General features: G+C 41.7%; 2 protein-coding genes across 7 annotated transcripts in view; both read right to left on the minus strand.

Moving 5' to 3' along the window:
* Positions 1-24,738, minus strand: part of LOC309388775 (complement factor H-like) — a 499,219-nt gene that overhangs the window by 418,167 nt on the left and 56,314 nt on the right. The gene's annotated exons all lie outside the window — the stretch shown is intronic.
* The window catches only part of LOC309388777 (complement factor H-related protein 2-like), a 31,205-nt gene continuing 6,745 nt past the window's right edge, over positions 279-24,738 (minus strand). Inside the window, exons 3-5 of one of the 2 annotated variants that reach the window (XM_081946398.1) lie at positions 12,729-12,911; positions 11,708-11,903; positions 279-736 (exon numbers count right to left, since the gene is read on the minus strand). In XM_081946398.1, the coding sequence (XP_081802524.1) occupies positions 727-736; positions 11,708-11,903; positions 12,729-12,911 (389 nt within the window). In that variant the 3' untranslated portion in view covers positions 279-726. Of the gene's footprint in view, positions 737-11,707; positions 11,904-12,728; positions 12,912-15,674; positions 15,849-17,030; positions 17,235-24,738 lie in introns of those variants that run through there. The other variant, XR_014174840.1, reaches the window with a different exon arrangement.

A 24,738-nucleotide genomic window follows, 5' to 3' on the forward strand; every position in this document is an offset into this window, starting at 1 on the left:
AGTTTGGGAAGGCCTGGGCCAATTTCTAAACTTTATCTTAATCTTTAATTGCTTATAATTATATAATTTCATACTGTAAAAACGAACAAACAAAAGAAAGCAAAATAAAACAAAAATAAATATAGAAATCCATATGGGTGAACCTCCATCAGATTCTGAACATCAAAGTACCTTTGGCTATTTCCAGAGCAACAGAAGGAGCACCAAGATTCTTCCTGGATCTTTGATTAGACTGTGAACTGAAGCATTAAATGTATCTTTACAAATTATACTACAAATTGTTTTGCGGTAAAAATGATTAAGGTATTTTTTTTATTTTTTTAAAGAACTTGACACCTCTATATGAAAAAACATCAATTTCAATTATTGTCATTGCTTTAAGATGCTGATTCATAATTCAGAATAATGAAATGTTTACAACTAAAATATCTATAGAAAACATCTACATTCCTCAAGATGCATTTTTTAAAAATATATTTATAATGTTACATTATAATATGTGTTCTGCCTTAAAGATGCTCTATAAACTTGTTTTTAAACGTTATCATTTCCCCAATAATTTGAGTTGGTAAAATCTGTCTTTTACCAAGTAGGCTTTTAGGTTTGGGTCCACCATTTATATTTGTATACAATCCAGCTTCATGGGGTCATTTTAAAGAGAATGATATATTATTTTAGACATTCATCTTCTGGTTCTAATGCTGCTGTATATGTCCTGTTATTTATTTAATTAGATCTGTAAAATAAAATGTGAACAGTAAGTAAGAAATAAATTTGCATCTTTACATTTTAGGTAATTATTTTTAAAACTCATTCATCTGATCTGCAGTAGAAAGCAGCCTGCAATAATTTTAAGACATCAAACTACATGGGCATGACGATTCTGAAAGTCAGTATCACCATTTTTAAATCAAATGGTTAAAACTACTCAAATGACTCAAGACCATTTTATCACTGAGCAATTTCTATCTTTTTTAAGATGACCTTTGACCCAATGACATGTAAACAATTTTAATAATTTATTAGCCGTTCCTGATATTTTAGGATATAAGCTCTGGCAGTCAGAATGAACTCAAAACGTCAACATTTTAAATATAGGAATGGGGAATTAGATGTAACCAAACTAAAATTCATCCTCACAGGGGATACACTTGAGGGAAGATGGAACACAAATGCAGTGAATAAACAAACTCATAGCATACTCAGGAAACCCAGACAATAGAAGAATACTTGGGAACTATAGCACACAATGTCAAGAAAGCCTCCATTTTTTATCAACCGTGGGATCTGGCAGGTTGAGAGCTGTGAACCATAAACACAAAGCTTTTGCTGTGACCCAGCAAAACAGATATAGTGCCCTTGCTGACCTTAATGGGGACACTAAAGAGATAGGTCAAGGTAGTTGTGATAATGAGGACTCAAATAAGCAGGGGATCGTGGTCCAAAACGAAGAACCTTCTTCGGAAATGCGAAATGAGGAACCAGGTATCACACATCAGTCACAGAAGAAGAGCAAGGTAAGCAAAAAGAGAAGCCACCTTCTGGTTGGTGATTCAATCGTAAGGGATGTAAATTTAGGAGAGGATATGGAGGTTTTAAAAGAGGTCAGGTGTCTGCCAGGTGCTACTGCCAGCAGAGACAAGAGGCATATTCTTAAGATAGTCAAGAATGCAAGTAAGGACTGTGACGTTGATGCTATTATACATCTTGGCACAAATGATCTGTCCCAAAAAGATGTACTTTCTGTGCAGAATGATTTCCAGAACTTGGGGTATGAACTTAATAGTATAGGTTGTAGGCTTATCTTTTCAGAGGTTTTACCTGTATATAAGGAACAAAAAGGGAAGGGCCAGCGTGTAGCAGAGTTTAATGTTTGGCTAAAGGAGTGGTGTAAAAGGGAAGGCTTTGGTTTTATTAATCATGATGCCTGTAGCTGGTCCAATGAAAACCTGTACAAAAGAGATGGGTTGCACCCATCCAGGAAAGGGACTGAGTTACTTAGCATTAAATTCACAGATTTTCTTGATAAACATTTAAACTGAAGAGCGGGGACAGAGAATTAATAGATACAGAACATTTCTGTCCCCAGCAAACTAAAATTCATAGGGTTACAAGTGCATGTAACACAGATGTGTGTGTGGGTAAGATTATCACTCCTGCTGTCAAGCAAAACCAAGCATTTAATAGTGATTGCCATACCATGTGCATGAATCACACAAGTGGCAAGAAAATAGGGGCAGTCAGGCATAACAGAGGTTATGTAGAAAGTAAACACAAGGTCAATCAAAATGGACTCAAATGTCTATACACCAATGCACAGAGTATGAGGAATAAACAGGGCGAATTAGAAATTCAAGTAAAAGAGGGCAGATACGATATTATTGCCATTACAGAAACTTGGTGGGATGAAACTGACAAATGGAACATACAGCTAGAAGGATTTAAATTATTTAAAAGAAATAGACCAAATAAAAGAGGAGGTGGAGTTGAACTATATATAAGAAATAACTACATCTCTACAGAAATAGAACACAACAATGATGAGAACTATCTTGAATGCATTTGGGTCAATATTAAAGGTTGTGGGGGAAATGACATTGCCCTAGGTCTATACTACAGGCCACCCAACCAAGCAGAGGAAGTAGATGAACTTTTTGCTAGTCAGCTAACTAAGGTATGCAGGAAGCACACCACAATAGTAATGGGAGATTTTAACTACCCTGATATCAACTGGGAAACAAACTCTGCACCAAGTGGAAGATCCAACAGGTTCCTAACAAACCTAGTAGACAACTTTGTTTTCCAAAAAGTAGAGAAGGGAACAAGGGGATCAGCCATATTGGACTTAATCTTCACTAACAGAGAGGAAATGATAGAAGGTGTTGAAGCCATAGGAACCCTGGGGGCAAGTGACCATGCAATATTGGAATTCAACATTATCCAAACACAAGTAGTAGAACAAAGCCAAACTAGAGTCTTGGACTTTAAGAAAGCTAATTTCAATAAACTTAGAGAGAGCTTGGGAAAAATTCCATGGATGAGAATCCTCAAGGGGAAAACAACTCAAGAAGCTTGGGAAATTTTGAAAAATGAGATTACAAAAGCCCAGTCTAGCACAATACCAATGAAGAAGAAAAATAACAGCTCCCAAAAGAAGCCAGCATGGCTGCATAAAGAACTATCTGACAAACTGAAAGACAAAAAAGGTAAGTATAAAAAGTGGAAGGAGGGGGACATAACTAAGGCAGAATATCAGCAAACAGCCCGAGCCTGTAAAGATGAAGTGAGGAAAGCTAAGGCTCACAATGAAGAAAGGCTTGCCACAAAAGTAAAAATTAACAAAAAAAACTTCTTCCAACATGTTAAAAACAAGAAAAAAGTTAAGGAAACAATTGGTCCATTGCTAGGAGAAAGTGGCAAGAAGGTGACAAGCAACAGGGAGAAAGCAGAACTATTTAACTCATGTTTTGCATCTGTCTTTACACAAAGGGATAAAACAGTCCAACCTATCAAAAGCAGAACCACAAAAATCAGATTAGGAACACAAATTGAAATAGGGAAGAAAATGGTATGTGAGCACCTGTCTACCCTAGATGAGTTCAAATCACCAGGACTGGATGGATTACACCCCAGGATTCCGAAGGAACTAGCAGACGAGATCTCAGAACTACTGAATTATATCTTTCAGAGATCTTGGAACACCGGGGAACTACCAGAGGACTGGAAAAGAGCTGATGTGGTTCCCACCTTCAAAAAAAGGGAAAAAAATATATCCAAGAAACTATAGACCTATCAGTCTGACCTCAATACCAGGAAAGATTCTGGAAAAGATAATCAAGCAATGAATTAGAGAACACCTAGAAGTAAACAAAGTAATAGCCAAAAGCCAACATGGGTTTGTCAAAAACAGATCATGCCAGACTAATCTTATTGCATTCTTTGATAATGTGACAAAACTAGTGGACCAGAAGAATGCCGTTGATATAGTTTACTTGGACTTCAGTAAGGCTTTTGATAAGGTAGTCCATAACCTACTACTAAATAAAGTAGAAGAATGTGGGTTAGACAGCATCACCACCAGATGGATTCGTAACTGGCTGACCAACCGCACTCAACGTGTAGTCCTCAATGGAACTGAATCTACATGGAGGGAGGTATGCAGTGGAGTACCCCAAGGCTCTGTTTCACGCCCAGTACTCTTCAACATCTTCATCAATGATTTGGATGAGGGAATAAATGGGGAACTCATCAAATTTGCAGATGACACCAAGCTGGCAGGAATAGCCTGAAGACAGGCTTAAGATACAGAAGGATCTTGACAAACTTGAACATTGGGCACTATCTAATAAAATGAAATTCAATGGTGAAAAGAGTAAGGTTCTACATTTAGGCAACAAAAACGGAATGCACAGGTACAGTATAGGTGGTACCGTGCTCAATAGTAGTAACTGTGAGAGGGATCTTGGAGTTCTAGTGGACAGCCATTTAAATATGAGCCAGCAGTGTGCAGCAGCTGCCAAAAAAGCCAACACAGTTCTAGGATGAATCAACAGAGGGATAGAATCAAGATCGCATCCTGCCCCATACATCCCTACGACCAATCCGCTCACACAGAGAGGGACTTCTCCGGGTGCCGTCCGCTAAACAGTGTCGGGGGGGTGACACCCAGGAGCAGGGCCTTCTCTTTGATGGGCCCAGCCCTGTGGAATAACCTCCCCCTTGATATCAGGATTACTTCCGATCTCCGCTCCTTCCGTGTAAAGCTCAAGACCCACCTCTTTCAACTGTCTGGCCTGGCTCAACCGTAGTTTTATCCTTTTCCTCCTGACAGTCCTTTTTAAATTGTATTATTATTTCGGGGTATTTTTAATGACTAATTTTTATTATTATTAATGTAATGTATTTTTAATTATTACCTCCTCCATGCATGTATGTATGTATATGTATGTATATGTGTGTATTTTTATGTTTATATGTATGTATGTATATTTTATTGTACGCCGCCCCGAGTCCCTTGCGGAGAGGACGTGGCTAACAAATTAAATTTCTATTTCTATTTCTATCACGTGAAGTGTTAATACCACTTTATTATGCCTTGGTAAGGCCACACTTGGAATACTGCATTCAGTTCTGGTCGCCATGATGTAAAAAAGGTGGGTAGACTCTAGAAAGAGTGCAGAGAAGAGCAACAAAGATGATTAGGGGACTGGAGACTAAAACATATGAAGAACGGTTGCAGGAACTAGGTATGTCTAGCTTAAGAGAAAGAAGGAGTAGGGGAGACATGATAGCAGTGTTCCAATATCTCAGGGGTTGCCCCAAAGAAGAGGGAGTCAAACTATTCTCCAAGGCACCTGAGGGTAGAACAAGAAGTAATGGGTGGAAACTAATCAAGGAGAGAAGCAACTTAGAACTGAGGAGAAACTTCCTGACAGTTAGAACAATTAATCAGTGGAACAGCTTGCCTTCAGAAGTTGTGAATGCCCCAACACTGGAAGTCTTTAAGAAGATGTTGGATAGCCATCTGTCTGAAACGGTATAGGGTTTCCTGCCTAGGCAGGGGGTTGGACTAGAAGACCTCCAAGGTCCCTTCCAACTCTACTATTGTATTATTGTATTATCAACAAAGAAGATGTTCACTTCCGGTTCCGGCTGCTGATCGCAACGGGCAGGCTCTGCTCGCCCCGCGCTTTCCCGGTGGGCCCCTCACCCCTTGGGGGGCACAGGATGCCCCGGAGAGGCTCCTGCCGAAGGGGCGACACTGCGGGGGATCCCCTGAGTTGGTGGCGGCCGGGGGGGCCCCGCATCGCCCTAGGCATCAGGAAGCATGATGGGGAGGCGTTCCGGCGTGTTCGTGAGGTGGCAGCTGGAAGAATGAGCGATTAGAAGGACGCGGCTGCGGTGCGGTGAGGCGGAAACTTCTCCCCATTCCCTTTGCCTGCTTACAAAGAAACTGCCAGCTATTTAAAACCTTCTTTCAACGTGGTTTGGAGAAGCGCGGCTGGAGGGAGGGGGATTTCCCACCCCCCTCGGACAGGCAGCTGTAAACTGTTTTTTGCTCTCAGCCCTAGGGGAGGAGGCAGGGAGAGAGCCAATTAATGACTCCACGCTCATAGCAAAGGCGAATTTTGGACTATAATCCTATAAATGAAATGATGATCTGAAAACTTTGCAAAATTTGAAAACTTTTTGTTATGCCTCCTAACTCCGAAGCTGGCAGGGCAAGATGGTACACTTCCGTTGTCTTTATAAACAGTGAAAACTTACTCCACCTATAGAACTTCAGGCTTCTGGTCTTTGTCTCCGTGCTACTCAGACAAATCTCTTGTTGATTTGGATTTCCTGGACTCCCTGGAATGAAAGATTTATTACTCTATTGCCAGAAATTGTGACCAGAAAAATCTCCTTCTGCCTGGACCTTTAGTCTCTCGAACTCTCCTGGCGGTTTTCCCCCTCTGACTGATCTTTCTCCGTAGTGACTCTGAAATCTCTATTGCTCATACAATGTCACCTAAAAAACCACCTCCTGGGAAGCCCGGCTTTGCTGCCTGTGCCCCGACATCTACAACATCTAGTCCCAGTACACAATCAACGATAACATCTCTGATGCAGCCCAAAACTACTGAGACAGATTTTCAACAAATGTTTCAACAAATTTTAAAGGGACAAGAGGAGATAAAAAGGCAATTGAAAGAGATGAAAGAAGAGCTTAAAGAGAACCAGGACCAGACCAGTAAAAACTCACAGAGACTGGATCTTTTGGAGGGGGGGACAGCTGAGATGAGGGGGGAGATGGAAGGGTTGCAGAAGGGGAACAAAGAACTTGAGATCCAACAGATGAAAATAGAATTTGAAAGAATGTCCTTTTATCTTAGATTTCAAAATGTGGTTGAGACAGATGATGAAGATTTAAGGGACGTTATGACAAGCATTTTGGCTGAATACATTCAGAAAGAGAAGCAACAGATGGGGTGGGAACTAGATCTGGTTTATAGAGTAAATTGAGCATATGCTAGAACACACAATGTACCCAGGGAGGTACAAATTAAATTTCTCAGAAAGACCACAAGAGATGAAATTCTGAGTGCACAAAGGGGGCAAGCTTTGAAATACCAAGATAGGGAAATAACCATTCTGAAACAGATCCCCAAGAAAGTGAGGGAGAAAAGAAAAAACTACTTGCAATTAGCGAGGAAACTTTACCAGAAGGGGGTGTGGTTCAGATGGCTGATGTCTGAAGGTATGCTAATATTCTGGGAGGATACAAGAGTTAGAATCAAGACAACCATAGAGGCACAGGCCTTTATGGAAAAAAATAAAGCACTCCTAGATAAGCCAGATGATCTCACAACAGACACACAGGACACGGGAGGGGCCGGAGCTCTGCTGGCGGGGGGAGAAGGGGCAACACCAAGAAAACTCAGATCACAAAAATGAGCAAGAAAATCTGCTTGACATAAATTGATTGGAATTATTACCTGAATTTATTTGCTGACTAAATATTGCTATTTGGTATTGAATTTTGTTTAAATGTATACTATGAGTATGGGGGAGGGGACACCTGCCGCACACTGCAACTGCCAAAATTTGTAACCTTTTCCATTACCCCTTTCCTTTTTATTCCCTAAAAACCAATAAAACTTTGTTTTAAAAAAAAACAAAGAAGATTTTCAATAAAATGTCCACTATAGAAATATTTCATATTTACATGTAAATTTCGGCAAAAATTTGTATTTCACTAATACCATTTGTATTCATTGCAATTTCAAATGCAAACCCCATCATATAATAAATTTCCTGTGATACCAATGAAATTCCTTCCATTTAGAGCAGTGGGAAAGAAGTTCTATGGGGAGTAGGGTTAATACTTAAAAACAAAGAGTCATGGGACAAGGAGGCACAAACATCACCCATCGTTTCATCTCTACTAATCTGATGCTGAATCCCGTCAGATTCCAAAACTGAAGACCAGGAGATCCCTCTGACCTGAGAATGAAATGACTGGAAAGTCTAATTTAACTTCAATGGGCTATTTTCATTGATTTCACATTGCTCAGTGCAACAAATTTAATCAGTGTGCACTATAAAGCTTTCAACAGAAAGCAAGTAAATTCTTTGGTTGGATCTAGTAGTCTCTTGAAGTCAACAGAAGTGATGGATAATCAATCAATCTGGTCCAATTCATTTCAGAGAGTCTTCTTGTTCAATTTATTTTTCCATTTATTTTAAACTTAGAAATATTTTGTGGGATATGTTATTTTACATGTAATATATAATGTATGATTACACAGCAATGGTGGCGCAGTGGTTAGAATGCAGTATTGCAGGCTAACTCTGCATTTCCTCTTCCAGGAGTTTGATCCTGATAAGCTCAAGATTGACTTAGCCTTCCATCCTTCCAAGGTTGGTAAAATAAAGTCTTACCGTGTTTCCCCGAAAATACGACATGTCCTGCTAATAAGGCCATGCCACATGTTTCTGGTAGGCAAAAATATAAGCCCTCTCCCGCAAATAAGGCCCCTGGAGAACTTTCCACCTCCAGCCAGGCAGAGCACCGCTCACCAACCTACCAGTGTCCCGAAGATGCCAAGCCGCGGGAACCAGGGGGGAGTGATGGAGAGGGTACAAATACAGTGTATGGAGAGCAGAAAAGCTAATAATCATTTTTGGGAGTTGACAGTAAAATGAATTGATGTAAACATTTAACAATATAATACAATGTTGGTTATGTAATTGTATACATGTGGTTCAGGAATGGGTTCCTGCCGGTTCTAACCAGTTCGGTTGAAGAAGTTCCACAAATCTACCGTGCTGTTTAGAACCAGTTGGAACACTTGACCCAGGTCCGACACGATCTCCTTTCATTGTCCATCTGCCTCATTCACTCCTTTGGGCAGCAGAGAACGAAAGGAGATTGTATAGCTGAGGGCAAAGGAGCCTGCAGCCTCCTTCATTCAAACGTTTCGGAAGGGGGGGGTCTCTTTCTCTGCCTGCCCTAATTAGCGAAGGGGGTGCTGGCCCCAAACTGCCCACCCCTCCACATTCAAACCAGCCCGCCACCTTTTGTCTCCCGGCATGGGTTCTCTGGAGGGAGAGGTTCTTTCCAAAGACCGGCTTCTTTTCAGCATGGCAGAGATAACAAGAAGCGGCTGCCAGTGAAGGAAAGAGTCCTGTCACCGCACCGGATTCAGCAAACCAGGTGGCTGTCAGAGAGAAGAGGACAGTGTGTGTCTGTGGGCTTGTGCAACAGCTGAATCTTTGCCTCCTGTTCTTCGGCTGATGCACAAGCCCATGTGGTGTGCACTGCCCTTTTTTCCCTTGACAGCTGCCTGGTTAAAAAGAATGATGAGGCTCCTCTGGTCTGGAGCCATCCGCGGAGGGAGGGGTTCCCCTCGCGTTCTTCGTCTTCCCTGATGGGCTCCGGACCAGTGGAGCCTCATCCTTCTTTTTAACCAGGCAGCTGTCAAGGGAAAAGAGGGCAGAAGACGCCACATGGCTTGTGCAGCATCCAAAGAACAGGAAGCGAGGATGCGGCTCTGCACAAGCCCAAGGGTACACACCCTCTTCTCTCTGACAGCTGCCTGGTTAAAAAGAAGGACGAGGCTCCGCTGGTCTGGAACCATCCATGGGGGGAGGGGTCTCCCTCACATTCCTCGTCTTCCCGGATGGGGAAGGAAAAGCGTCAGCGGGCAGCACAGCCTGGCTTCCAAGTAGGAAAACGAGCACCTAAAATGGGCAACTCTATAGGAGAGAGGCTGCTAAAAGCAGCCAAAAAATTTTTGGTCCGTTTTCATGCCTGCAGGTAGAGCAGAGCGCAGAGCCAGGATGTCATGCAGGGCCCTTTTCCCCCCACCCGAAGGCACAAAAAACAGAATGCAAAAGGAGGAACCCAGGGTGGTGTGGAGGCACTATGGGTGACTGCAGGACACAAGCACACGCCACACATGCAATTGGGTGTCAAGTCCTGGGAATGAAGGTGGTGAAGGGAGATGCATGGAGAGGTCCAGCAGCACAATCCACAAGACAGCAGCAGCAAGCTCAGGGGTTTTCCCCTGGATTCCTCTCTGTTCTGCCTCCTCTGACCTCCCAAAGTTCTTCCCCCAGCTTGTGATAGCTTTCTCCTGGATTCCCCTCTGTCCTGCATCCTCCGACCTCCCAAAGTTCTTTCCCCAGTGTGTGATAGCTTTCTACTGGATTCCCCTCTCTCCTGCCTCTTCCGATCTCCCTAATTTCAGCCCTTAATCATCCAGTTGTCTATTTTTAGGGGTTTTTCCCCTCTCTTTCCCCCTCCCCTTCATTGGAGTCCCAAATAAATTTGCCACATGGCTTGGGGGTGGTGGTCATGTGACTGAGTGTGCATGAGTGATGTCATACCCGCCTGGTCACATGACCACCAAACCACACCCACAAAATAGGCCACACTCACAGAATAGTTTCTAAAAATTTCTGAAACCCACCACTGATGTGGTTATTTGTTGTGAAAATGAAAACGTAAAAAACTTTACAACATTTTTTTTAAAAAAAAGAAATCTCCTGGTGTTCATCTTGGAATCTGTCAGGATTGATCAATAGACTAGAAGAGATGAAATGCTGGCAGATTCAGCAATCCGGTTCCATTCCTCATTATTTTTAATTATTACCCCCATCCCCATAGCCCCCCCCTACTCTAAATGGAAATAATTTTATTGATATCACAGGAATCTTAATAAAATAACAGAGTTGGAAGGGACCTTGGAGGTCTCCTAGCCCAATTCCTTGCTCAGGCAGAAAACCTTATTCCATTTCAGAAAAATGGTTATCCAATCTCTTCTTAAAAACTTCCAGTGTTCCAGCATTCACAACTTCTGGAGGCAAGTTGTTCCACTGCTTAATTGTTGTAACTGTCACGAAATTTCTCCTTAGATATAAGTTTCTTCCCTCCTTGATTCATTTCCATCCTTTGCTTCTTCTCCTGCCTTCAGGTGCTTTGGAGAATAACTTGACTACCTCTTCTATGTGGCAACCCCTGAGATATTGGAACTCTGCTATTATGTCACCCCTAGTCCTTCTTTTCATTAAACTAGACAACCCAGTTCCATCACCCCTTCTTTATATATTTTAGCCTCCAGTCCCCAAGTCATCTTTATTGCTCTTCTCTGCACTCTTTCTAGAGTCTCCACGTCTTTTTTACATCATGACAACCAAAACTGGATTGTAAAGTGGTATTAACACTTCAGATGATCTTGATTCTATCCCTCTGTTTATACAGCCTAGAACTGTATTGACTTTTTTGGCAGCTGCAGCACACTGCTGGCTCATATTTAAGTAATTCTCCATTAGGATTCTAAGACCCCAAGTTACTATTTTCAGCCAGGTACCCCCTAAAGTATCACTACAAATTTTGTTTTTCTTGCCTAAATAAGGAACCTTACTTTTTTCACCATTGAATTTCATTTTGCTATATGAAACAAAGTCTATGAGTCTGTCTATTAATGCTCAATGTTCAAATCAAGTATGTTAAGAAATGTTCGCATTTAGAAGAAATGCAGAAGACAAAGTTACCTTAGAAACCATTACATCCACACATTTAGCTGCCAGACCTAGGTCTTTTAAATATTTCAAGTGATTTTTCTAATACACAGATAGAGATATATAGTATATAGATATAGACAAGGAAAAGAAATGTTAACATTAATGAATTAAAGTATTTTTCTGAAAATATACATACCGGATGCAATACGGATAGTCAAATTTCCCTTCCACACAAGCAAGTCTTAATGGTCCACTAGATGGATGTAGTTCATAGCCTCTTAAACATACAAATTCCACTACATTTTCATTTGTAGAATATAGTTTATCCCCATTGGTCCACCTAAGCCTTATATTACGTTGTTTCATCTCTTCTTCACTTGCTGTACAAGCAGCTGCAAAAGGACACAGATCACATGAAACATAGAAAGTTTGACACTGAAGAATTCCTTTGATAAAAAGAGTAATGTTTAGGTTGGAAATTCTATGTTGCAATAGGCTAAAATGATTACAGATCTACAGTATATAAATGGATGTCCCCCTTTTGTTATTTTGGCTAATTATCAGTCATGAACTAAACCTCATTTAAGCAAGACAATGTTACATGTGTAAAAGGAAGAAGAAAAACATTTCAGTCCCCTTCTTCCAAATTTAATAATTTTAGTTCCCTAGTGATTCAACTAATACTATTGTTCAAAAATAACCTAGTGGATTGTTAGGAAACATGGCTTTCTGTAATTTTTGTTCAAGGAATGATTGATTGATTGATTGATTGATGACAATGACATGATGGTGATGATGGAGGGCCCTGTGTTCTCATCTGTGATATACTAAGAAAAAGAAAATCTACCTATTGAACTCACGTAAACTAAAATCTGATTTTTTTCAATCATGCCACTGACTAAAAAGATGTCTATTATTAAATATAGCTTAGGACAGCAGAATTTCACCAGGAAGGTTTCACAAAATGAGGGCAACATTTACAAATGGCAAAAGATCTTGTACAATTCTCCACTATGAAGCAATTTCTCCCTGAAAAAGTTACTTTATTTTGGTTCATAATACTATGACTTCCAATTCAATTACAAGGCAGTAAAATATCTTCTGGCAGTAACATACTGACATAACACCTCTCATGTCATGAAATTTATTCCATTCTCAAAATACAATATTTCTCTATAAAGAATATATCTATAAAGAATTAGAGATATTACTTATACCTCTACATGTTGGTCTTTCTGACCAACGACCATGTTGACAAGTCACTCTTGGAGAACCTAGTATTGTGTAGTAATTTTGGCACTGATAAAATACACTTTCGGAATGTAAATAGAATAACTTGGGGCTGTCCACAACATCTCCATTCTCCACAGGAGGTGGGCGTCCACATCTTCCTTCAATAACTATAATAGACACAGAATCTATTGAGCAACACACCTCATGATGACAAATATGTCAGTGGAGACACATAAATGCACATTTTAAACATATTCACAAGAAACTATATTTCAAAATTATACTATTTCTTATTTTTAAAAAGCAATAATATCATACAGCTTGATTCATTGATAGATGGAAAATGATTACTAATGTTGTCCTTGTGTTGTCTTTCAAATTTAGATAATATAGTGTCATTACTTTCTTAATACCTAAAGTCAGATCTGTACTTAAATGAATAACAATTGCTTTGGGATAAACGGCATGTCCCCACAAGGAGTTCTTATTTTTATCACCCATTTTCCATTAATAATTGTTCAAACTCTGCACTAATAAATTGTGTAGTTGTATGTGGATGTTGTGCATGTAACTATTGAATTGATTGGATGACTTGCAACACAATAAAAGCAAGATTAGAAAAACATTTTAAAATTATAAACATCAAAATTAATAGATTGACTAAAACTAGGAACCAGTACATAAGCATCACAGGGGTGGAATTTTCTTTTTCAGTCCACCAGTCACTTCCAGGGTAAAGAATTCCATCATGGCCCCAAGCCAGTTGGCTAAGCCAGGCTTTGAGGCAAATCCAGAAGGCCTAGAGGGTGAGGGCATATCTCACATCCCTCAGCAAGATTTTCCAGATTGTGGAGACATGGCAGAGAAAGTTCATTTACTAGATCCTGCTAGCAAAGTTCCTTGACTGAGGAGGTCTACAGCATGTTCCTTTTGCCAGAGTGAATGGAGTGGGCCAATCCCATTGGGGTGAAATAGTCCCGTGTGCCATGAAGGGCTTTAAAAATGATAACCAACATGTTAAATTGAATCCGGAAGCAAACCATCAACTAGTGCAACTCATATAACAGCAATGTTACATGTTCCATTGAACAGGCATTGTGAGTCCACGAGAACCCACAAGTTGTACACAGGATCTGTCTGGGGCAGTGCAGCCTCATCCAGAACTGAAGATTTTAAATTCCCAGATCCCAAGCTCCAAGAAGCCCTAGCAACATAGTCTTACCAGGGTTCAAGCCTGTTGTGCCCTATTCAAACATCCACAACATCTAAGGAGGGAACAGACTAATGTCTCCTTAAAGGGTCTCAGGGATGCCCCCTTCTGCAGTGATTCATTGATCACCACCTGGAGGTCAACATCATGGAGGTTTTCACCAGCCAGGAGGGATTTAATAGGCAGACACTTGTACTAACAGCCTTGAGGACCCTGTCCCCTTCCTCAGATCTAACAGAATCAAATGGTTCCCAGATACCTGGGTAAGCCTTGGCATCTCTCATAGACCTGATCTATGTTTGGTCTCCTACTGAGAATAGATAAAAGCAACTTTTCCCATCAAGTATTTCACAAAATTCTCCGGATGGCCCTGAAGATAATCGCCCATGTCATCCTTTCCATTATAAAATTATAATGCAAATAATAGGAATAGGTTGAAGGATGGAATTGAAATGAATGGACCAGAATGCTACTTATTACACATGGATATTCAACTCAAATTGGAAGAATGTGCTATTGCTCCCATGGAAAAGGAAAGATAGTAAGGGTGAGTGAAAAGCTACAGGGAGGTTAGTTTATTAATTGTTCCTATGAATGTATATGTGGGAGAAGTGTGTAATCTTACAAAATGTGACAGTGAGCAAATTTGGGGAACTGCAGCAGGATTTTATGCTGGGCAGGGATATACAATTAATATTATTGTCCTTGATCTGGACAATAATTAAGACATTCTTAATTTCCTAAAATTAAGAAATGTTTGGATGTGAGAAATAAATTCTATTGTATGTTTGTTGATTTAGGGAGTTTATGATAAAAGGAACAGGCTTGAAATTATGGAATATTTTGTGTAGAGTTGAAAATTGGTTGCTGAACATGATAATAAAGGTATTAGAGAGATATAAAGCAAGCATGACTATCAAGGGGACACTTAACTAAGCAAGAAGTTAGACACACCCAGTGTTGCATAATTATTATATATTCCTTTATCAAAGTATAATGAATGCTTATAAAGAGGCCTGCATTGGTTGGGAACATGAATGTGAACATAATTTCATTTATGGGTGAAGTCACACTGTTGGTTGAGAATGTAAATGATTTGAATGAATGTTAGACATGTGAATGGTGCAATGAGGAGTAATGTAGGAAACCCTCAAATGGTTAAATTTGAAAGGGAAAAAGGAATACAAATTATTAAGAAATGGAAAAAATTAAGCAAATAGGTCAATCTACATATCTTGGTAGAATGATGACTATAGGCGTGAAAACAGTTGGAGAAGTTAACATAAATAATATATGCAATACATATATTAACATAAATAACATATAAATATTAACATAAATAATATATGCAATACATACGATATTTTAAAAATGATAACCAGTTTTATGTTCTATGACATCATAGGATTGAGAAATGGAAATCCATGTTTGTGCTCCAAAAGACACATACTCTTCCAAATAAGATTTTAAAAAAATAGCTATAAAATGAATTGAATAGATTTATATCAGCAGAAATTCAAAATTTTGCAGAAGAGGAGCAATGTTAATGAAAATATATTCTACTTTCACAGGGACATTAAATTTTACAATTCTAGCTATAAAATATTGAAAAAGCCTGACAGAACCTTTTCAAAATAATATGAAAGAGCCGGTGAAGTAAAAGCAAATTCATTTCCAATTCTAACTTCAGTTCTACATAGTGAAGATCTGTACATAATACCTGTACAACGTGGTATTTCTGTCCAACCTTCCTTCGAACATGTAATGAAAGAATTTCCAAGAACCACATAACCGGTATTACATCGATACTGAACCTTCTCCCCAGGGAAATACTTTGCCTTTCTTACACCAGTAATCCAACCATGTTCAATTTCAGGGGGAGAACATCTTACATCTAAAATGGAAATAAAATGTGGTCCCATTCAAATAGAATGCACTTTTCCTAAAGCAAACGTCTGAAAACATACTCCCACTTTTGAAACCAAAACTCTCAACAAACATCATATAGCATAGAAAATACAAGGAGGCTGCTTCCCTTTGAGGCGAGGAGAGTGTGAAGCTACAGACAGAGGAAGCTCCTCTTCCTCCTACAGCACCTATTTTTACTCATCTTGAAGAAATAAACCTAGGTGCCTTCAATCAATACTGTCATGATATCTGAACAGCTGTAGATTAATGGCTGTGTTGTGTTTGTGTAAATACTTTTCTCTGAAACTTCTTTTGTAGGATGATTGTTAACTTGGAGAGTGGGAGAACCTCTATACAATGTCTTCTCTAATTTTGTTTGTAAAAGATAAATAAGAATACAATGTTGATACATAGCTGGTATTGTGTATTAGAGCAATTCTGAAATGTTATATTGAAAACTGGATTATAATGCAAGAAATTTAAATCCTTCCATGAACTGCATGTAGAAAAGAAGCTACCTAGTGAACATCTGCATGATGAACAATTCTGGCTTTTTCCCTTCCAATCGACCTGTCATGAAATATCAAAGCAATGGATGCAACTGTGGTCCTCTACCCTAGGCTGTGAGGGAGATGGTCTCACTATCCTTTGCTGATGTTTGGAAACCATCAGATCTGGATGAGAGAGAACAGATTAATATAAAGGTTGCCTAGTCCGTTCTGTTGCTTTACTATTTTTACAGTTGATTATACTGAGGATGTTATATTTGGTTTTTATACTTTGTATAAAACTTCAATTTTCTGAATGATTCTAGAGAGATAGAATATAGGTCAAAAATAAATTATGACAAAATATATCATCAACATTAGGCCAGCTAAAGTCACAAAATTGTTCACATGTTGATCAGTTCCAATAATGCTTCCATTGGTTAATTTAATTTAGCCTTCTTTGCCCACACAACGTACAGAATTCTTCACTCTCTGGAACAACAAATGCCTGTTTGTCTGAGTCTGCCTAGATTGAAAGAGTGAGACAGAAAGTTTGCCCTCTTTCCTTTAAGCATCGCTTTTCAATGTTTGCATTAAAAGAAAATAAAAAAAACTTTTTAAAAAACAATGTTGTTTCAAAAACAATTACCTTGAGAAGTTCAAAAACAAAATTATTGTACCTTTACAAGTGAAAGATCCTACCCATTCTCCTCTTCTACAGGTTTTCTTAGCAGGTTCTTTAGTATCAAATCCACGATTGCATGTATAATTTATTATTTTTCCAGAATCATATTGTTCTCTATCTTCTTGCTGCAGTGAAGCATTGGGGATTTCTGGAGCTCGACCACATGACTTTTCTGGGGGGGAAATTGAAAAGACATCTTTCAGTACAAATCAATTTATGCCAATATTTCTTTAAATATTAAAAAAAATAAGCATATCATTATCAATAGCAGTTTTAAAAAGTTAAGATGCAAGAGCCCTATTCAGTTTAACCTAACCTTTGCAAAGAATTCCTTCATAGGAGTTCTGTGATGTGTGCATTTATTCTCCTCTCTGACATTGGACAAACTAATAGGAGAATAAATGCACGCATCGCAACGCAACACAAGAAAGCAGTCAGAAAAGAAGAAAAAATTTCCTCACAGGACGCAACCACCAATCACCCTCACCAGACTCAAACCCAAACCCATCCCATAGACCAAATGCAACCACCATCCAGAAGCCAGACGGCAAAATTGGAGCCAAACCAAAGCCCGGGATGTTACACCTCAGCCATCTGCTCAGGATATTAAATCACAGAACTCAGGAGGTTACAACACAAAGGCTCAGAATGTTACAATGCAACCAACCCCCCAGGAGGTTGCAGCACAGGACTCAGGATATCACTACAATAGAGCTCAGGATGTCATCACACAGCCCATTATCCAGGTCGTTACAACACAAAAGAACAATAGGCACCCAGCCAGTACCTCAGCCACACAGGATGTTATGAAACAACCTACTAATCTGCAAACATCAACTCCATCAACTAATCAAGACATTATAACACCGCCAACCAATCTGCTTACAGCAACAAAGCCAGCACTCCACACACACACACCAATATTTATAGAAAGACGGCAGCTCCAATCACATTTTGCTCGCACAAGCACGAAGCCGAGGGCACCAGCCTGAAGATGACGAGTGGGACCTCATTGAAATGTTGCCAAAATACTCTCAACCTTGCACGGGAAATGACCCGAATACGCATATATATATATATATATATCTATCTATCTATCTATCTATCTATCTATCTATCTATCTATCTATATCTATATCTATATCTATCATCTATCTATCTATCTATCTATCTATCTATCTATCTATCTATCTATCTATCTATATCTATATCTATATCTATCATCTATCTATCTATCTATCTATCTATCTATCTATCTATCTATCTATCTATCTATCTATCTACACATTTGTGTCGTATTTGTTGCATACATACAAATATCTATCTATCTATCTATCTATCTATCTATCTATCTATCATCTATCTATCTATCTATCTATCTATCTATCTATCAATCATATATCTATCTATCATATATCTATCTATCTATCTATCTATCTATCTATCATCTATCTATCTATCTATCATATATCTATCTATCTATCTATCTATCTATCTATCAATCATATATCTATATCTATATCTCTACCTCTACCTCTATCTATCTATCTATCTATCTATCTATCTATCTATCTATCATCTATCTACATATTTGTGTTGTATTTGTTCTGATAAATAAATAAAGGGAGCATATTTGGGCATACCAGGGGTTGTAACACAAATACATACATACATACATACATACATACATACATACATACATACATACATACATATTTGTATGTAGATTTTCACGAGTGTAGGTATGCTGGTCTTGTTGTATTCGGATCTTTTCCCATGTAAGATTGAGATTGTTTCGGCAAAGTCTCACTTGCCATCTTCAGGCTGGGTTTTGGGCTTAAAGCGTGGTCGGAGCTGCCGGCTTTCTATAAATCTTGGTGTGTGTGTGTGTGCACTGCTGGATTTGTTTCAGTAAGTGGAATGATTGGTTGTGTGGTTGTATCATGATTGGTAGATTGGTGCTGATTGGATATGAAATTAATTTTGAAGGAACCAGGTAAATCTCCAAAACTGAACACTTCAACAAGAGAATAATTATGGAAGCTATCGAAATAGAGAAACACCCCCACAACATGAATAAACGTGACGATACCTCCCGCCTACCAGACATCTTGAAATCAGCCCTAATCAACAAATGAGCCCCACCCACCACCCAGGCCATTACAACACGAAACAACAATGGACACACAACCAGCACCAATCTACCAATCAGGATACAACCACACAACCAATCATTCCACTTACTGAAACAAATCCAGCATTCCACACATACCCCACTATGATTTATAGAAAGACGGCAGCTCCGACCATGCTTTAAGCCCAAAACCCAGCCTGAAGATGGCGAGTGAGACCTCGCCGAAACGTTGCCAAGACAATCTCAATCTTTCATGGGAAAAGGCCCAAATACAACAAGACCAGCATATATAAAAATGAAATCAATGTTAGAAATGTGAAAAACATGAGGAACGATTTTATTATGTGTGGTGGATTTGTGAAAAATCTAAGAAATTTTGGATATAAAAATATACCATGATTACAAAAAATTTAAAAGATTAAGATTGAAAAAAAACTAGAACATGTTTAAATTAGGAATGATGTATACTGAATCAGAAAATACTTTTAAAATATTAAAGTATATGGTAATTATTATATGCAAAAAGATGGAACAGTATTGAAATTTCCACAATGGAAGAGTAGATCATTAGAAGTCAGAGCTAATAGAAATGGCAAAACTAAGGTGTTATAAAATAAAATAAAATGGAGTTGACCTGAAGTTCTCCAGCTGGACAGACATGGGGAATATGAGCTCCGAAGAGCCTCAAATGAGTTCTTTCTGACAAATTGTCTCCAAGGTTCGTTTTTGGATCAGAACCCCTCTGTGTGTGTGCGGGGTGTTTAAGAAAGGGAAGTGTCTCATCAGACCCAGAGGGAGTGCAACAGGTCCCTCGTAGGTCAGAGATTTGCCCTCTGAATCGGAGCCAGGGCAGCAGCATTGCACCATGGCTGCACAAGAAGCTGTCTCCAGGCCAAAGCAGCTGAACAGGAGCATGCAGAGGTGAGATGAAAGCCTGGTAAGATCTATTAACCCACAGCTATAAATCAGAATTTGGAAAAGGCAAAGAACCTTGAGAGCATAAATAATATTGATGGACAGATTGGGATTTTTATGAAAAGAAAGAAGGGGAAAAATGGACGGTTGAATCAATAGCCCCAAAGAGAGCTATTTGCTTGAAATAATTTGGACAGAAAGGGGAAAGAGGAGAAGTGACAAACTCACTTAAACACAAACTCTAAATTTGGTTTTGGACTTGAAAAGATTGTGTTTTTAAAGGCGTCTAGGAGCGTGAAGATTTACTTTGTCTGAGTGTCTTCTAACTAACACATTTTAAGCAATTCCAATTAATGAGGGCTGGAATGCAACAAGGGAGAAAGATCAAGAAAAAAGCACCATCTCCTTACTGCCAACTGATAACCTAATCTTGCCTGTGTGGGAAATTTTAATTAACTAACTGCCATAAATCAAAACTTGGAAAAGCAGGAGGGAAGAGAAACATACACAAATTGGCTGTATGCAAGTTTGTTCCACTTAATATATTTTGAGCAATTATAACTGAGAAGCAGAAAGTTTCCCAGGAAAAAATAATAACAAAATCAAGAACTGGGGAAGTACAAAGTCTTTTTTTTTCTTTTTATCTGCAAAAGATCAAGATGGCTCCAGCTTCTCTTCCGTTTTCACAGTAGGTGAATTAACTAAATTTAAGATGGACCAGAATCTCGAAATAAGATTGATATAACTAACTGCAATGTTGGAACTAGACATCAAGGAAGAACAAAAGACCAAGATGGCTCCCGTTACTCTTCCCCACAGAAGCTGAAGTAGATAAATTTAAGGTGGACCAGAAGAATTATGAAATAAGAATTGTATAACTAACTGTAACTTTGGGACTGGACATTATGGAAAGGTAGGAATTTGAAGAACTATGTGAAATTATAAAAAATATGAATAAATCATTAAAATCAAGCCTAAATAGAATTCTAAACTCAGAGAAGCGGGTATTTAAAGAAGAAAAAGTCCCGGTTTGCTCGTAGGGCTGTTTTTAGTCCTCCACAGCCTTCAGGCAAGCCTCCTGAAGGCTCCGGAGGGCTTAAACCGGCACTATGAGCAAACCGGAAGTCTGGAAGGCCCCTGAAGGCTCCAGAGGGTTTAAACTGGCCCTACAAGGAAACCAGAAGTCAGTTCCCAAACTTTTAGTTTACCCGTAGGGCCATTTCTTTTGCACTCCGGAGGCTTCAGGGTAGCTCCTGAAGCCTCCAGAGGGACTCTGGCGGGGAGGCTGTTTTCACCCTCCCCATGCTCCTATAAAGCCTCTGAAGCCTGGGGAGGGTGAAAAAAAGCACGCCAAAAATGGTAGGGAGCACTGGTCATGCGCACATGCACTCTGTGGTTGTGTGCATAGCATTATGGGTGTGGCATGCCCGCACATGACCCCCCTGCGCTCCCCCTGCTTTTCGAACTCGAGCCAAAAGAGATTCACCATCACTGCCCTAGAGTGACATCCTGTGGGGGGTGTTGAAACAGTTTATATCCAGATGTGAGGGGTTTGTAGATATTTTCTCAGCCCTTCTTCTGATCTGCTCAATATACAGATATTCTATGAAAGGAGTTTAAAAAAACAGCATATCACTATCAATAGCAGTTTTAAAAAGTTAACCTGCAAAACCCTTGTTCAGTTTACCCTAACCTTTGCAAAGAATTCATTCATGGGAGACTGTCTGTTTCAGAAGTCCAATGCATTTTTAAATACAATTCTTGTTAAATAGGTGAGGAAGTAGAGACTGACACCATGAGGTGAATTTAAACCTTTTAATAATAACAGGCTTGCAACAAGCAATACAGGAGAGAAGCACCGTTCCCCTGCTTGACAGCTATTTATACAGAGGGGTCAAGCAGGGAAACCAATGGGGAAACAGCCCGCTCTTCAGCCAAGCCGCGTCTTAGCCAATCAGACGCGGCTTGGCTGTTGCTGGCTGACAGGCAGGGAATCCCCGGTCGTAAGTCGAGGAACACAACACTTCTTCCCCCCCAGCGAGGATGCATGCGCCAAAGTTGCGCATATGTAATCGTGTAAATATGCTGGGCGGCGCCGGACCCGCCCAGAACACCGCAGAACTGGGTAAGTCATCGGCGGAGGAGGAGGTCTCCTCCTTGCGGGAGGAGCTCCGGGTGCCATCTCCAGGGCCTACTTACAGCGATGGAGTCTGCGTAATAGGTAAGCTGGGCCGAGGGGGCACGGTCGAAGACGGGTTTGAGTTTGGAAACTGGATCGAGGTTCCTGGGTAGGACTGGCCTGGATCAGGGAAGGCCAGGGGAAGGTGGAAGGAGGAGCTTGCCGAATGGGGCAGGGCTCCAGAGAAGGTGGTGGCCGGCAGATGGTGTCTGGGTAGGCGGGCCCCCGGGGCATTTGGGGGTTGACCAACGGCCACGGCGGCAGGGGAAATTGCAGTGTCGAGACGGAGGCCGGTTGCGAGACACTGGTGGTCGACCTCGCCAGGTCGTCGTGGACCTCCGGTAGCTGGTGGCGCCTTAGTTGGTCCACATGGCACCGCCACTCTGAACCATCTGGCAGGTGGAGCCTGTAGGAACAGGGACCAGTTACGGAAGTGATGGTGACAGGCACCCACCTCGTATCCCCCGTAAATGTCCTTGCCCAGACCGGATCCCCAACCAAAAAACTGCAGGGAGGGGGCCCCAGGTTGCCAGGCTGTTCCTTGGAATAGAGCAGGTGCAGTCTATCAAAGGTGGTCCGCAGGCGCCGGCCCATCAGCAGCTCGGCTGCAGACTTTCCGGAGTGGGGGCAGGGGTGGAGTGCTGTACCAGTAGGTAAGCAGTCACCCTTGCAGGCCAATCGCCACTGTCCATCCGGCCGAGGGCCTCTTTGGCCGAGCGGACAGCTCATTCCACCCGGCCATTGCTGGCAGGATGATAAGGTGTGACGGGGGCATGGCAGATGCCCTGGGAGGCCAGAAACCCCTGGAATGCGGTGGACGCGAACTGCAGCCCGCTGACAGACACGACAACGTCTGGCAAGCCGTGGGTGGCGAACAGACGTGTCAACGCTCTGACAGTGGAGTCAGTTGTAGTGGAAGTCATGAGAATGAGTTCCACCCAGCGTGAGTATGCGTCCACCACGACCAGGAACATCTGGCCTCGGAAGGGACCAGCGAAATCAAGGTGCAGGCATGACCACGGTCCGCGGGGCAGTTCCCATTCCTTGGGCGCGGCCGCCGGTGGTGCCGGCGGAAAAATTGGAAGGGGAAGCACCTGGCCACCCAGGATGCGATCTCATCATCCAAGCGAGGCCACCAGACATAGCTGTGAGCCAGCGCTTTCATCCGTGCTATGCCTGGGTGGCCCTCATGGAGGCGAGACAGCACCTGGTGGCGAAGGCTGGGTGGAATGACCACCCTGTCACCCCACAGGAGGCACCCACTGTGGAGTGACAGCTCCAACTGCCGGGCCTTGAAGGGTCAGAGGTCCTAGGACACCGGCCCTTCAGGCCACCCCCGCAGGACCCACGTCATCACCTGGGAAAGGAGGGGGTCAGCCCTGGAAAGGGCAGCCACTTCACTCGAGGAGAGCGGAAGGGCAAGGTCAGCAATGGCCAAGACAGACAGGCAAGGCACTGTCTGCGGGTCAGTGACGGGAAGGGGACAGCGGCTGAGGGCATCAGTGTGTCCAAGATGCTTCCCTGGACGGTACTGGAGGGAGTAGCTGTAGGCAGCCAAGAACTCCATCCAGTGGGTCATCCAAGGGGAGAGGATGGGAGGGGTCAGCCTGTCTCCAGCCAGAAGCCCAAGGAGTGGCTTGTGGTCGGTGAACAGCGTAAAATGCCGACCATACAGGTAATCGTGGAATTTTTTAATTCCGGACACTGCAGCCAGAGCCTCCTTGTCAATCTGGCTGTAATTCCTTTCGGCAGGAGAGAGTGTCCGGGAGTAAAAAGCGATGGGGGCCTCCGAGCCATTGGGCAGGACATGGCTCAGGACCACCCCCAAACCCACGGGGGAAGCGTCACAAGCTAGAGTCAGAGGCAACCTGTCGCTATACTGGACGAGGACTGCCTCTGATGTCAGCATGTCTTTGACAGACGCGAATGCATGCGCTTCGCGACTGCCCTAGCGCCAAGCCGCGGATCGGTCGAGCAACCGATGCAGCGGCTCAGCTAGTGATGCCTTATGCGGTAGGAAAGGCGCGTAAAAATTAAGCAAGCTGAGGAACACCTGCAGCTCCACTTTGGAGGCAGGCATGGGGGCGTTCCGGATGGCTGCTACTTTAGACGGGGTAGGGTAGATGCCCTGGGCGTCAATGGTGAAGCCCAGGAAGTCCACCCTAGGCATAGCAAATGAGCATTTGCTGCGCTTAAGTTTTAAACCCGCGCCCCTGAAATGGTCGAGGACCTTCTGCAATATTTCGATGAGCCCTGATCGGCTGCTAGCGGTGATCAGGACGTCATCGAAATATGGAACCACGCCAGGGAGCCCATGGAGCAAACGCTCCATGAGACTCTGGAAGATCCCGGGGGCAACGGAGACGCCAAATTGAAGGCGGCGACAGTGGAAAGCCCCACAGTGGGTGACGATGGTCTGAGCAGCCGCCGCATCGTCATCCACCGGGAGCTGCTCGTAGGGCTGCGCCATGTCCT

Source organism: Natrix helvetica (assembly GCF_964273705.1).
Source record: "Natrix helvetica genome assembly, chromosome: 3".
Lineage (NCBI taxonomy): Eukaryota > Metazoa > Chordata > Lepidosauria > Squamata > Natricidae > Natrix > Natrix helvetica.